This window comes from Anomaloglossus baeobatrachus, chromosome 3, assembly GCF_048569485.1.
Source record: "Anomaloglossus baeobatrachus isolate aAnoBae1 chromosome 3, aAnoBae1.hap1, whole genome shotgun sequence".
Taxonomy (NCBI): Eukaryota; Metazoa; Chordata; class Amphibia; order Anura; family Aromobatidae; genus Anomaloglossus; species Anomaloglossus baeobatrachus.
The window spans coordinates 249,124,641-249,139,205 of NC_134355.1; the positions used below are offsets into that span (position 1 = coordinate 249,124,641).

The window sequence follows — 14,565 nt, forward strand, 5'->3', positions numbered from 1 at the left end:
TGATCTGTGCCGAGCTGGTCAGCTGATCTGTGCCGAGCTGGTCAGCTGATCTGTGCCGAGCTGGTCAGCTGATCTGTGCCGAGCTGGTCAGCTGATCTGTGCCGAGCTGGTCAGCTGATCTGTGCCGAGCTGGTCAGCTGATCTGTGCCGAGCTGGTCAGCTGATCTGTGCCGAGCTGGTCAGCTGATCTGTGCCGAGCTGGTCAGCTGATCTGTGCCGAGCTGGTCAGCTGATCTGTGCCGAGCTGGTCAGCTGATCTGTGCCGAGCTGGTCAGCTGATCGGCACAGACAGGAAGACATCGCGATGTTGCAGGGGAACGGCTCCACACACACAGATCAGCGTGCCAGAGAGGAAGATGTGATCGGTGCTGCAGGGAGTGAGGAAAAGGTGAGTATAAACGTTTATTTTTTTTCTCTGTGCTATAGGATACAGGCCATATACCAGGATGGTATATGAGCACGATGGGAGTATATGAGCAGGCAGGATGGGGGGGCATGTGAACAGGCTGGATGGGGGGGGCATGTGAACAGGCTGGATGGGGGGGGCATGTGAACAGGCTGGATGGGGGGGCATGTAAACAGGCTGGATGGGGGGGCATGTAAACAGGCTGGATGGGGGGGCATGTAAACAGGCTGGATGGGGGGGCATGTAAACAGGCTGGATGGGGGGACATGTAAACAGGCTGGATGGGGGGGGCATGTGAACAGGCTGGATGGGGGGGCATGTGAACAGGCTGGATGGGGGGGCATGTGAACAGGCTGGATGGGGGGGCATGTGAACAGGCTGGATGGGGGGGCATGTGAACAGGCTGGATGGGGGGGGTATGTGAACAGGCTGGATGGGGGGGTATGTGAACAGGCTGGATGGGGGGGGTATGTGAACAGGCTGGATGGGGGGGTATGTGAACAGGCTGGATGGGGGGGGTATGTGAACAGGCTGGATGGGGGGGTATGTGAACAGGCTGGATGGGGGGGTATGTGAACAGGCTGGATGGGGGGGTATGTGAACAGGCTGGATGGGGGGGGCATGTGAACAGGCTGGATGGGGGGGGCATGTGAACAGGCTGGATGGGGGGGCATGTGAACAGGCTGGATGGGGGGGCATGTGAACAGGCTGGATGGGGGGGGTATGTGAACAGGCTGGATGGGGGGGTATGTGAACAGGCTGGATGGGGGGGTATGTGAACAGGCTGGATGGGGGGGTATGTGAACAGGCTGGATGGGGGGGTATGTGAACAGGCTGGATGGGGGGGCATGTGAACAGGCTGGATGGGGGGGCATGTGAACAGGCTGGATGGGGGGGCATGTGAACAGGCTGGATGGGGGGGCATGTGAACAGGCTGGATGGGGGGGCATGTGAACAGGCTGGATGGGGGGCATGTGAACAGGCTGGATGGGGGGGCATGTGAACAGGCTGGATGGGGGGGCATGTGAACAGGCTGGATGGGGGGGCATGTGAACAGGCTGGATGGGGGGGCATGTGAACAGGCTGGATGGGGGGGCATGTGAACAGGCTGGATGGGGGGGCATGTGAACAGGCTGGATGGGGGGGCATGTGAACAGGCTGGATGGGGGGGCATGTGAACAGGCTGGATGGGGGGGCATGTGAACAGGCTGGATGGGGGGGCATGTGAACAGGCTGGATGGGGGGGCATGTGAACAGGCTGGATGGGGGGGCATGTGAACAGGCTGGATGGGGGGGGCATGTGAACAGGCTGGATGGGGGGGGGCATGTGAACAGGCTGGATGGGGGGGGCATGTGAACAGGCTGGATGGGGGGGGCATGTGAACAGGCTGGATGGGGGGGGCATGTGAACAGGCTGGATGGGGGGGGCATGTGAACAGGCTGGATGGGGGGGCATGTGAACAGGCTGGATGGGGGGGCATGTGAACTGGATGGGGAGGGGGTTTATAGCAGGATCATATACAAGGCAGGAGGATCATTACCAGGATGGGGTACCTTAGTAGAGAATTTGGGGACATTACCCCCATAACAGTGTCAGCAGCAGATCCTCGCCCTATAACAGTGTGTCATGACCACATTTTTTGCTTAAAGTTTTATTTTCCCATTTTCCTCCTCTAAAACCAGGGTGCGTCTTATAGTCCGGTGCGTCTTATAGTCCGAAAAATACGGTAGATTAGTCTTTACATCCTTTTTGCCTGTATCGAGAGTATGACATTACTGGGGTTTTTTGTAGTTTTTTTTTTGTTTTTTTTGTTTTTTTTTTATATAGCCGGAACGTTTCTCTTGAGGTTTTGCTCCATTATCATTATTTCATCTAAAAATAGGCTTATAACAAATTTCTTTATACATGTACAGGTAATGTTTTCTTGCATAGAGGGTATTTAAAAATGAAAAAGTGTAAAAATGTTTGGTATAATTTCAGTGCATAGGGGAATAATATCTGGATTATTATTATCCATGACTAGTATGGTATCATGCACATTTGTATAAATTATATAGAATTTGATTTACAATTATTTGTAGAAGTTTAAATATTTATAGAAATGGTAACAAAAGGTTATTTTGTCACCATCTTTATGTTCAATATAATTTCTTCAGTTTATATGAACGCTCACTCTCTATCTCTTTCTCTCTCTCTGTGTATATGTATGTGTATATATGTATGTATGTATGTGTATATATATATATATAATATATTATATATAATTAGTGCCTTGCGAAAGTATTTGGCCCCCTTGATTTTCTTCAACCTTTTCCCACATTTCAGGCTTCAAACCTAAGGATAAAAATTTAAATTTTATGGTGAAAAATCAACAAAAAGTGAGACACAATTGTGAAGTTGGACAAAATTTATTGCATATTTTAACTTTTTAAAAAATTAAAAAATTGAAAAGTGGAGTGTGCAGTATTATTTGGCCCCTTTACTTTCAGTGCAGCAAACTCACTCCAGAAGTTTATTGAGGATCTCTGAATGATCCAATGTTGTCCTAAATGACTGAGGATGCTAAATATAATCCACCTGTGTGTAATCAAGTCTCAGACTAAATGCATCAGCTCTGTGATGGTCTCAGTGTTCTGTTTAAAGTACATAGAGCATCATGAAGACCAAGTAACACAGCAGGCAGGTCCGTGATACTGTTGTGGAGACGTTTTAAAGCCAGATTCGGTTACAAAAAGATTTCCAAAACTTTAAACATCCCAAGAAGCACTGTGTGCGTCACCCCATGGATGCTGATCCTCTTCAGGGATGCCACAGGGCTTCTTCAGTATGGCAACAAGTACTGTTAGTTTTGTATATGTCGTGATGCCACTCACGGTTTGCGGTCAGGGATGTGGATGACTGCCACTGCAGATTTTACGAGCGTCTGGGGCTCATAGGGTCTGCAGTCAGATGATGTAGCCTCCCGTGAGCGAGGCAGGCCCCAGGGGCTCGGGTGAGCAGAGTAGCGGGTCCGAAGTAACACAGGCTGAGTCCAGAAATCTTTTTAACTGGTTTTTACTCACTTTGATGTTGCTGTGAGTTGACTCTGGCATTGTTGTGATTAAACCAGGTAGGACCAGGGGCTCCTTTGGGCCAGTCTGAGGGTAACCGGTTAGCTCGCCTTCCTAGCACTTCTGTGTTCGGATAACCCCCCCCCCCTGACGTGGAGTACCATGGGGGTCTATCCAGGGAGTCGCTACTGCCTTTTCTCACCTGTGTTTGGCCCGTTTGCCAGCAGCATAGACCAGGTGAGATGGCTTCAAGCTCTGCCTCCTTATGGGTCCCTGCGTTGCTGCTGAGGCTCGGACTCTGTGAGGTTGGTGAGGTACCTGTAGTTCCCCTCACCGGCAGGTTTAGCAGGTTTTTAAACTGGAGTCTGCTCTAGGGACCTGTACCCCGTACGTGCCTAGTCACCAGGAGCACCTCTTTACTCTCACTCTCAGGTGGCAGTTCTCCCCCGCTAACTGTCACCACACTGCGCAGGGTCTGACTAGTGTGAGCGCGTGTATCTGCCTCATGACCGCCGCGCTCCACCACCAGACAGATCTCCTTACTTCCTGACAACCTCTGCACTTTAGCTCTCAGCCTCTCCGCTCCACCCCTTGATGAAATTTGAAAGCTAGCGCCCTCTGGAGACTACCCAAGGGTCCCATCTACTGGTGTGGGAGACCTGGTTGCTATGTATCTGTGCGTACACACCTCATTCTGGCCCTTAGGATTACCTGGAAGTACTGTCCCAGCATGGGTGCAGTACTCAGTGGTGCCTGACCGGGTCAGGGGCGCCACATGTGCAAGCGATCATATTGAAATAGGAGTATCCTACCACTTGCAAATCTACTAAGACCCAGCCGTCCCTCAAAACTTTCATCTCAAACAAGGAGAAGACTGATCAGAGATGCAGCCAAGAAGCCCATAATCACTCTGGATGAACTGCAGAGATCTACAGCTGCGGTGGGAGAGTCTGTCCATAGGACAACAATCAGTCGTACACTGCACAAATCTGGCCTTTTATAGAAGAGTGGCAAGAAGAAAGCCATTTCTCAAAGATATCCATAAAAAGTGTAGTTTAAACTTTGCCACAAGCAACCTAGGAGACACACCAAACATGTGGAAGAAGGTACTTTGGTCAGATGAAACCAAAATTGAACATTTTGGGCACAATGCCATATGATATATTTGGCGTAAAAGCAACACAGCTCATCACCCTGAACACACCATCCCCACTGTCAAACATGGTGGTGGCAGCATCATGGTTTCAGCCTGCTTTTCTTCAGCAGGGACAGGGAAGATGGTTAAAATTGATGGGGAGATGGATGGAGCCAAATGCAGGACCATTCTTGAAGAAAACCTGTTGGAGTCTGCAAAAGACCTGAGACTGGGACGGAGATTTGTTTTCCAACAAGACAATGATCCAAAACATAAAGCAAAATCTACAATGGAATGGTTCACAAATAAACGTATCCAGGTGTTAGAATGGCCAAGTCAAAGTCCAGACCTGAATCCAATTGATAATCTGGAAAGAGCTGAAAACTGCTGTTAATAAACACTCTCCATCCAACCTCACTGAGCGCGAGCTGTTTGCAATGAAGAATGGGCAGGAATTTCAGTCTCTCGATGTGCAAAACGGATAGACACACACCCCAAATGACTTGCAGCTGTAATCGCAGCAAAAGGTGGAGCTACAAAGTATTAACTTAAAGGGGCCGAATAATATTGCACGCCCCAATTTTGAGTTTATTATTTTTTATAAAAGTTTAAAATAAGCAAATTTCGTTCAACTTCATAATTGTGTCCCACTTGTTGTTGATTCTTCACCATAAAATTATAATTTTTTACCTTATTTTTGAAGCCTGAAATGTGGGAAAAGGCTGAAAAAAAATCAAGGGTGCCAAATACTTCTGCAAGGCACTTGCACTGGCACTATTTTAACAATAATCTATAAGAAAAAAATAAATTATATGTATGTATGTGTGTGTGTGTATATATATATATATATATATATATATATATCACACACACACATACACAGTTAGGTCCAGAAATATTAGGACAGTGACACAATTTTCGCGAGTTGGGCTCTGCATGCCACCACATTGGATTTGAAATGAAACCTCTACAACAGAATTCAAGTGCAGATTGTAACGTTTAATTTGAAGGTTTGAACAAAAATATCTGATACAAATTGTATTAAGGATAACTGTGGAAAGAAAGGCGCAAAATAGGGTCTTACCCGGTATGACACATGGGGGCAAGTGTGGGTTAGTACACTCACCTGGAAGGGTTGTGCAAGTCACAACCCCTATGAAGGCACGTAGTAAATGTGGAAGGCAGCGGTCCCGCAGTGTAGATATATTCCAAGAAGGTAGAGCAGAAAGCAGGTTTCAAACTCCGCGCCAAAACCACAGAAAATCCAGATGTTTATCAGTAAATCCTTTCTTTATTTATTTTTTATTAGATATAGTCTTTCTTTGTACTTTGTCCTGATGATGAGGACGGATGTGTCCTCGAAACGCGTAGACCTGTGAAAAAATAAATAAAGAAAGGATTTACTGATAAACATCTGGATTTTCTGTGGTTTTGGCGCGGAGTTTGAAACCTGCTTTCTGCTCTACCTTCTTGATACAAATTGTAGGAATTGTACACATTTCTTTACAAACACTCCATATTTTAGGAGGTCAAAAGTAATTGGACAAATAAACCAAACCCAAAAAAATTTTTTTTATTTTCAATATTTTGTTGCGAATCCTTTGGAGGCAATCACTGCCTTAAGTCTGGAACCCATGGACATCACCAAACGCTGGGTTTCCTCCTTCTTAATGCTTTGCCAGGCCTTTACAGCCACAGCCTTCAGGTCTTGCTTGTTTGTGGGTCTCTCCGTCTTAAGTCTGGATTTGAGCAAGTGAAATGCATGCTCAATTGGGTTAAGATCTGGTGATTGACTTGGCCATTGCAGAATGTTCCACTTTTTTTGCACTCATGAACTCCTGGGTAGCTTTGGCTGTATGCTTGGGGTCATTGTCCATCTGTACTATGAAGCGCCGTCCGATCAACTTTGCGGCATTTAGCTGAATCTGGGCTTAAAGTAATATCCCGGTACACTTCAGAATTCATCCGGCTACTCTTGTCTGCTGTTATGTCATCAATAAACACAAGTGACCCAGTGCCATTGAAAGCCATGCATGCCCATGCCATCACGTTGCCTCCACCATGTTTTACAGAGGATGTGGTGTGCCTTGGATCATGTGCCGTTCCCTTTCTTCTCCAAACTTTTTTCTTCCCATCATTCTGGTACAGGTTGATCTTTGTCTTATCTGTCCATAGAATACTTTTCCAGAACTGAGCTGGCTTCATGAGGTGTTTTTCAGCAAATTTAACTCTGGCCTGTCTATTTTTGGAATTGATGAATGGTTTGCATCTAGATGTGAACCCTTTGTATTTACTTTCATGGAGTCTTCTCTTTACTGTTGACTTAGAGACAGATACACCTACTTCACTGAGAGTGTTCTGGACTTCAGTTGATGTTGTGAACGGGTTCTTCTTCACCAAAGAAAGTATGCGGCGATCATACACCACGGCGGCGATCATCCGTGGACGCCCAGGCCTTTTTGAGTTCCCAAGCTCACCAGTCAATTCCTTTTTTCTCAGAATGTACCCAACTGTTGATTTTGCTACTCCAAGCATGTCTGCTATCTCTCTGATGGATTTTTTCTTTTTTTTCAGCCTCAGGATGTTCTGCTTCACCTCAATTGAGAGTTCCTTAGACCGCATGTTGTCTGGTCACAGCAACAGCTTCCAAATGCAAAACCACACACCTGTAATCAACCCCAGACCTTTTAACTACTTCATTGATTACAGGTTAACGATGGAGACGCCTTCAGAGTTAATTGCAGCCCTTAGAGTCCCTTGTCCAATTACTTTTGGTCCCTTGAAAAAGAGGAGGCTATGCATTACAGAGCTATGATTCCTAAACCCTTTCTCCAATTTGGATGTGAAAACTCTCATATTGCAGCTGGGAGTGTGCACTTTCAGCCCATATTATATATATATATAATTGTATTTCTGAACATGTTTTTGTAAACAGCTAAAATAACAAAACTTGTGTCACTGTCCAAATATTTCTGGCCCTGACTGTGTATGTATGTATGTATGTATGTATGTATAATATATATATATATATATATATATATATATATATATATATATATATATATATATATATATATATATATATAATTTTATTTATTTTGTAGTGTTTAACTATAGGAATACAATTTTGTTTAGGATTTAAATTGGTATATTTCATAATTATTATATTATTATTTTTCATATGTTCATATTTTATGGTTGTGCAAGGAAGCTTTGGTGGGTTGTTCATTTCTTGATTGTGAAGGAATGGTGTTTAATTATGCAAATGATTAGGAAGTTTACAGTTTGTCTCGTATGCAATTAAATCTATTTAGTCTGTGACTGCTTTTTGTATTCCCACCTGATTTGAGAAGGACTTGAAACCACCCAAAACACGTCACTATTTTCTTTATACATGAAGATTATGGAATACATTTTTCAGAAGCATTGATCTGAGGTGTGCAGGACTTTTTTAGATTTAAAATATAGGTATAGCAAAATGAGTAGTGAGCTAATAATTTTCGTTGGTTATATTTCCATACAGAATACATCTTTATTTTTCTGAAAATTATTTAATGTAGGGTTTGTTTCTCTTAGATTGCCTACATTTTTTCTTTTAACTTCAGTAAAAATAAAGTTTTTCTTTAAAGAAAACCAAAAACAAGTTATCCAGTAAGGTCACATTTTGTAATATTACCATTAAATTAAATGAAAACCTTTAAAAATCAACAAGGTGGGTGTTTCATACACCAGTCAGAAACAAAGTTGGAGTGAGTTGTTCAAAATGTTATCAATAGTTCACTCTTCTTGCTTGTCCACTACTCTCTTCAGACAGGGCTTTACTGAGCCCTGTTCTCGGGATTAGTAGGTGTCAGACTCCAGTGATCAATAGATTGTCCTCTATATCCTAACAATAAGGGATAACACATACTTAGTACAACTCCTTTTTAACTCCGGCTATACATAAATAGTACTTTTGGTTGTAAGATTTTTATTTTTTTTTACCTAGAATAACTTCTTAATCTTTTCTTTTTCTGTTGTTTTTTGACAAGGAGGCCCATCACAAGAGACACGAAGATGACTACTGTAGAGAGAAGAGGAAGGGTGAAAAGAAGGATCACAGACGAAGCCGTAGTCGGTCACGGAAGCGTAATAGCTACCAGAGCTCCAAAGATAAGTCAAGAGATAGGGAGAGGAGAAGAGATAGAAGTCCAAAGCAGTATAAAGAAAGATCTAAATATCGAGAAAGAGACTAAAAAGCAAGAAAAATATTTTCTTGTGTGACAAAGCATACATTTTTAACAATAAAAATTGTAATTTTTTTCAGCTGTCTTTGTATTGCCTTTGACTGTGTTGGTATTTTCCTCATTACTATTACATGCATTATATGCAAAGAAATTGATACTCTGATTCTTTTCAACCCTACTTTTGAAGTCTGTGTTTAAGATTTTTTTTTTTTTTTCCATCCTTGACACAAACTATTTCAAATTCAAAAGTTAAAGGGAATCTGTCAACCCCTTTTAAGCCATTTATATAGGGATGTAGGTTATAAAAAGATGAATAAATTGATGTGTTGATATCTGTGAATCAATGTCTTATTCCAGAGAAATCCTTGTTTTCTTAACATGTAAATACTAGAGATGATCGAACGCCCAAAAAACTGGGGCCGGCGGATCACTGACAGACTTAAATATAAGTCCGATCCGCTCCGGAATCCGGTGCCCATATAAGTCAATGGGGACCGGAATCCGGAGATTAAAAAAGTTTGTGGAGGGGATGGGGGGGTAGGAGCACGCACGGTGTACTCACTGACATGGCGGCACACTTCTTCCGGGTCATGTTTGTCTCTTCCGGAGCAGACAATTCAATATTCATTGTTTTGCCCGCCCACTGGCGCGTGTCATTGGTTGCAGTTAGACGCGCCCCCACCCTGAGTGTCAGCTGACTGCAACCAATCACAGGCGGCAGGACGGCCGGTGGGCGGGGAAAGCATTGTCCGTCGCAAGTATGACTCCGGCTTTTATTTTTTTTTATTTTATATAAATAATTAAAAAACCCGACGTGCGGTCCCCCCAAATCTTCATTCCCAGCCATGGTAATGCCAACCGGGGGCTGGTAGTTCAGCCCGCAGCTGCCCGGTATTGCCACATCTATTGGATGTGGCAATCTCGGTACATTACCACCTCTTCCCGGAGGCGTGATGCGGTGCCAGTTGGGGTAATAGGTTTGTGATCGCACGGGCGTCTGTGAGATACCCGTATCACAAACCAGTAAATGAATGTAAATAAACACACAGAAAAAAATCCTTTATTTAGAATAAAGTACAAACACGTCCTCGTTCACCATTTTATTACCCAACACCCTGCAAGCTCCGGCGTAATCCACACGCCCCACGGAGACACATCTGGCTCTGCTACCTGTCTCACAGCTAGCAGCCGTAGAGCACGACTGCCAGCTCTGAGTGTAGCCACTGACTGAGCAGAGGCTGTGACAGATGGGCTGTGACATTCTCTCTTCCACAGCTCCAGCCCCTTCCCTCCTCAGTGCCGGCTCGCCCCCCGCAGCAGAGGCCCGCTCTCACGGACCTCCAGCAGGGACACTCGCATGACACTCGGCTCTGCTGTACTGCCAGCGTGAGCCGTGTGTCATGCGATGGGATCGCACCATCGTAAAATTGCACCGGTGCACACGAAGACACAGCGGAGGAGATGGGGAGAAAGTGCTCCCCCTCTTCTCTGCTCCTGTGATGCAATTGCAAGATCACATCATAGTCACATGACCCTCGGCTGACACCCGACACAGAGGGTCTTTTGCATATGCTGTCACATCTGATGCGGTACGCAAGTGTACAAGAGCCCTCAGAAGTGTGCGGGTGATGCAATGTCAGACTCTGCGAGTCTGACATGACATCACCCGTCACAGCCTGCCACTGTCTGAACATGAGCGTGCATGTACCTAGAAACACATGCACGCTCCTGTCAGATGTGTGTGCGGCTGTGCTGTGATGTCAGACTTGTGGGAGTCCCTTGCAAGTGTGACTGCAGCCTGATGAAAGTCTATGCGCGCCGGATACGGTGGCATGCGTCAAACGCTGGAAGCATGTGCCGGATCCGGTTTTTACTTCTGAGTATGCCCAGAAGTGATATAAATTCATTGCTTATCAGAAAATCAATCAATCAGTCACTCTCTTTCTCAAACTCACTGACTCACTCACTCTCACCCACTCACCGAGCACCGACGCGGCGCTACACGGCTGTCACAAAGCTCTGGCGGCTTCTGATTTGAAAATGCCGGCCGCCATTATTCAATCTCATAGTCACTGTTTCCCCCACCCACTGGCGCCTATGATTGGTTGCAGTCAGAGACGACCCCATGCTGAGTGACAGCTGTCTCACTGCAACCAATCACAGCCGCCGGTGGGCAGGTCTATATCTTGCAGTAAAATAAATTAAAAAAAAAAAAACTGCGTGCGGTTCCCCCCCCCACACGGCTGAAGGCTGGTATTCTCCGGATTGAAGCTCCACGTTATGGGGAGCTCCCCAGCCTAAAAATATCAGCCAGCAGCCACCCGGAATTGCCGCATCCATTATATGTGACAGTCCCGGGACTCTACCCGGCTCATCCCAAATTGCCCTGGTGCAGTGGCAATCGGGGTAATAAGGAGTTAATCATGACAGGCGTCTGAGACACCCCCAATGATTAACCAGTAAGTGAAAGTAAATATACATACACCCAAAAAAATACTTTATTTGGAATAAAAGACAAAAAAAACCCTCTTTCACCATTTTATTAAAATCCCCCAAATACCCCTCCAGGTCCGACGTAATCCACAGAGGTCCCACGACGATTTCAGCTCTGCTACATGAAGCTGACAGGAGCGGCCGTAAAACACCTCCACTCTCTATCAGCTCCACGCAGCAACTGAAGTGAATCGCGCTGTCAGCGGTGAAGTCACTGAAGTAGTGCCGGGGCATGTGCGGTGATAATGCGTGCGGTAGTGCCTGCGTGTGCGTTGATGAAGCATGCGGTAGAGCCTGCGTGTGCGGTGCTGATGCGTGCGGTAGAGCCTGCGTGTGCGGTGCTGATGCGTGCGGTAGTGCCTGCGTGTGCTGTGCTGATGCGTGCGGTAGTGCCTGCGTGTGCGGTGATGGTGGGGGCGGTAGTGCCGGTGTTTGTGCGGTGATGCTGGTCTCTCTGTGTCTGTCTCTGTGTCTGTCTCTGTGTCTGTCTCTGTGTCTGTCTCTGTGTCTGTCTCTGTGTCTGTCTCTGTGTCTGTCTCTGTGTCTGTCTCTGTGTCTGTGTCTGTCTCTGTGTCTGTCTCTGTGTCTGTCTCTGTGTCTGTCTCTCTGTGTCTGTCTCTCTGTGTCTGTCTCTCTCTGTGTCTGTCTCTCTCTGTGTCTGTCTCTCTCTGTGTCTGTCTCTCTCTGTGTCTGTCTCTCTCTGTGTCTGTCTCTCTCTGTGTCTGTCTCTCTCTGTGTCTGTCTCTCTCTGTGTCTGTCTCTCTCTGTGTCTGTCTCTCTCTGTGTCTGTCTCTCTCTGTGTCTGTCTCTCTCTGTGTCTGTCTCTCTCTGTGTCTGTCTCTCTCTGTGTCTGTCTCTCTCTGTGTCTGTCTCTCTCTCTGTGTCTGTCTCTCTCTCTGTGTCTGTCTCTCTCTCTGTGTCTGTCTCTCTGTCTGTGTCTGTCTCTCTGTCTGTGTCTGTCTCTCTGTCTGTGTGTCTGTGTCTGTCTGTCTGTCTGTCTGTCTGTCTGTCTGTCTGTCTGTCTGTCTGTCTGTCTGTCATCCGCTGCATCAGGCACAAACCAGATTGTGCCTGATTGGAAAACTGATGTGTGAGCTTAGCCTAGATAAACCACATGTGTTGGTTTTTTTTCTTCATTTAACTAAATAATTAAAAAAGCCACGCGCCCCCCACCCCATTTTCATCCCCAGTCATAATGCCGGCTGGGGGCTGGTATACTCTCAGACCGCAGCCGCCTGGTATTGCCGCATCTATAAGATGTGACAATTCTGGTGCGATATTGGGTCATCTTGATTGCCCTGGTGCGGTAGCAATCAAGGTAATAGCAGAGGTTAATAACAGCGCACGGCTGCTACTAAAGCCTAAGGCCCCTTTCACACGTCAGTGATTCTGGTACGTTTGTGCTTTTTTTTAAACGTACCAGGATCACTGACATACGCAGACCCATTATAATGAATGGGTCTGCTCACACGTCAGTGATTTTTCACTGCACGTGTCTCCGTGCAGCGTACCCGCGTGTGCGTGATTGCTGCACGGAGACATGTCCATTTTTTTCTGGCATCACTGATGTTCCACGGACCACGCAGTGGTGTGGTCCGTGAAGCACGTGCCAGAAAAAAAACGTGCATTTAAAATAATAAACATTTTAACTCACCCGGCTTCAGCCGCGCTCTCTGCAGCCCGTCCTCCCTGCTGCTTCTAAGCCGGCTGATTACTGTCGCGCATATTCATTATGCGCGACACAGCCGACCCGGAAGCAGCTGCTGCAGGGGTCAGCGCCGGTCGGATGCTGCACCGCGGGAGGATTCAGCACCACGGAGAGCGGGAGCGGGCACAGGTGAGTTGATTTCTAAGTGCAATCACGGGCCACGGAGAACGGAGCCCGGATTGCACTTAGACAACCCACGTGTGCCGTGATTCACGGCACACACAGGGACATGTGCGTGTTTTACACGCCAGTGAAAAACGTCACTGTTTTTCACTGACGTGTGAAACGGGCCTAAGTTAGTGATCGCACGGGCGTCTGTGAGATACCTGCATCACAAACCTGTAAATTACAGTAAATAAACACACAGAGAAATTCTTTATTTGGAATAAAGTACAAACGCAGCCTCCTCCTTCACCACTTTATGATTACCCCAACACACCCCTCCAGCTCCGGCGTAATCCACAAGAGATCCAGCGAAGACATATCCAGCTCTGCTACATGTCAGAGCGAGCAGCCATAGAGCACGACTGCACGCTCTGAGTGCAGCCTATTACTGAGCCGCGATAAGCGATGACTGCATGGCAGAGCTGTCACAGGCTGGGGGCGCATCAGCCAGGAACCAATCACAGATGAGAGGACGGCCGGTGGGCGGGGAAAACACAGAAAGCTGTGTGTATGCGATGGACCGTACAGGAAGTAAAAGCGCGACCCGGAAGCAGTGTGCCACCATGACACAGTCTCTGAAAGTATGAAACGCTAATTTAATTCTGATTTTCTTCATTTTTATTAATTGCCAGATCCAGATCATGCACACGGAATCCCGCGCCCAGGTGCTGCACAGATCTAGCGCTGGAACTGCGCGGATCTGGACTTTTACAGTCCGGGTCCGCTCAGCACTAGCAAGCAAAAGGGTAACAATGTTTTGAACTTTTGACTTTCAAGCTCCGTATCTCACCTTCCATCACGGCTATGAGCATGAGACTACCTTCCTTTAAATTTAATTTTTTATTATTTTGTTATTTTATAAATCCACCTTTTGGCTTCCAGCACTGCCTGAACCTCTTTACATTTGCCATGTTTGGCCCCATTAGATTAAAAAAAAAAAAAAAAAAAAGCTTATACTCCCTTGCCAGTGGAGTTCAGGTGCTCGCCTTCCTTGAGCTCATATGAGGTTGCAAGCCCTGCCCAATCACCACAAGCTTCTCTCTTGCTGCTTTCAGAAGTATGAGTACTCTACAGGGAGTGAAAGCTTCCTTCCAGTTGAGAAATCAAACAGCTGAAGGTGGGGAAGTGAATCCTGGTCATAATTGAGCGGGGCTCACGCGACCTCACAACCTCATGAGAGCCCTAGGAATGCAAGCGTCTGAACGGAGCTGGCACTGGAGAATAAGCTTTTTTTTCTTTCTTTATTTTAATGGGGCCAAACATAGGAAATGAGAAGGGATTGTCCTAGTAGTAGAGGAACTGAATTTTCCTTTTAAGTAGCCTGAATTCACTAACTGAGAAGGTCCAAGCTTCAAATTTGTTTGCTTTTTTTAAGCTTTGT

The 14,565-nt window shown here is 46.2% G+C and overlaps 1 protein-coding gene across 2 annotated transcripts in view; it reads left to right on the forward strand.

Annotated features, from left to right (window-relative positions):
• The window catches only part of PPIL4 (peptidylprolyl isomerase like 4), a 159,921-nt gene extending 150,763 nt beyond the window's left edge, over positions 1–9,158 (forward strand). For both annotated transcript variants that reach the window (XM_075338233.1, XM_075338234.1), the window contains exon 13: positions 8,624–9,158. In XM_075338233.1, coding sequence (XP_075194348.1) covers positions 8,624–8,827 — 204 coding nt within the window. In that variant the 3' untranslated portion in view covers positions 8,828–9,158. The remainder of the gene's footprint in view (positions 1–8,623) is intronic.
• Positions 9,159–14,565: the final 5,407 nt, after the last annotated feature.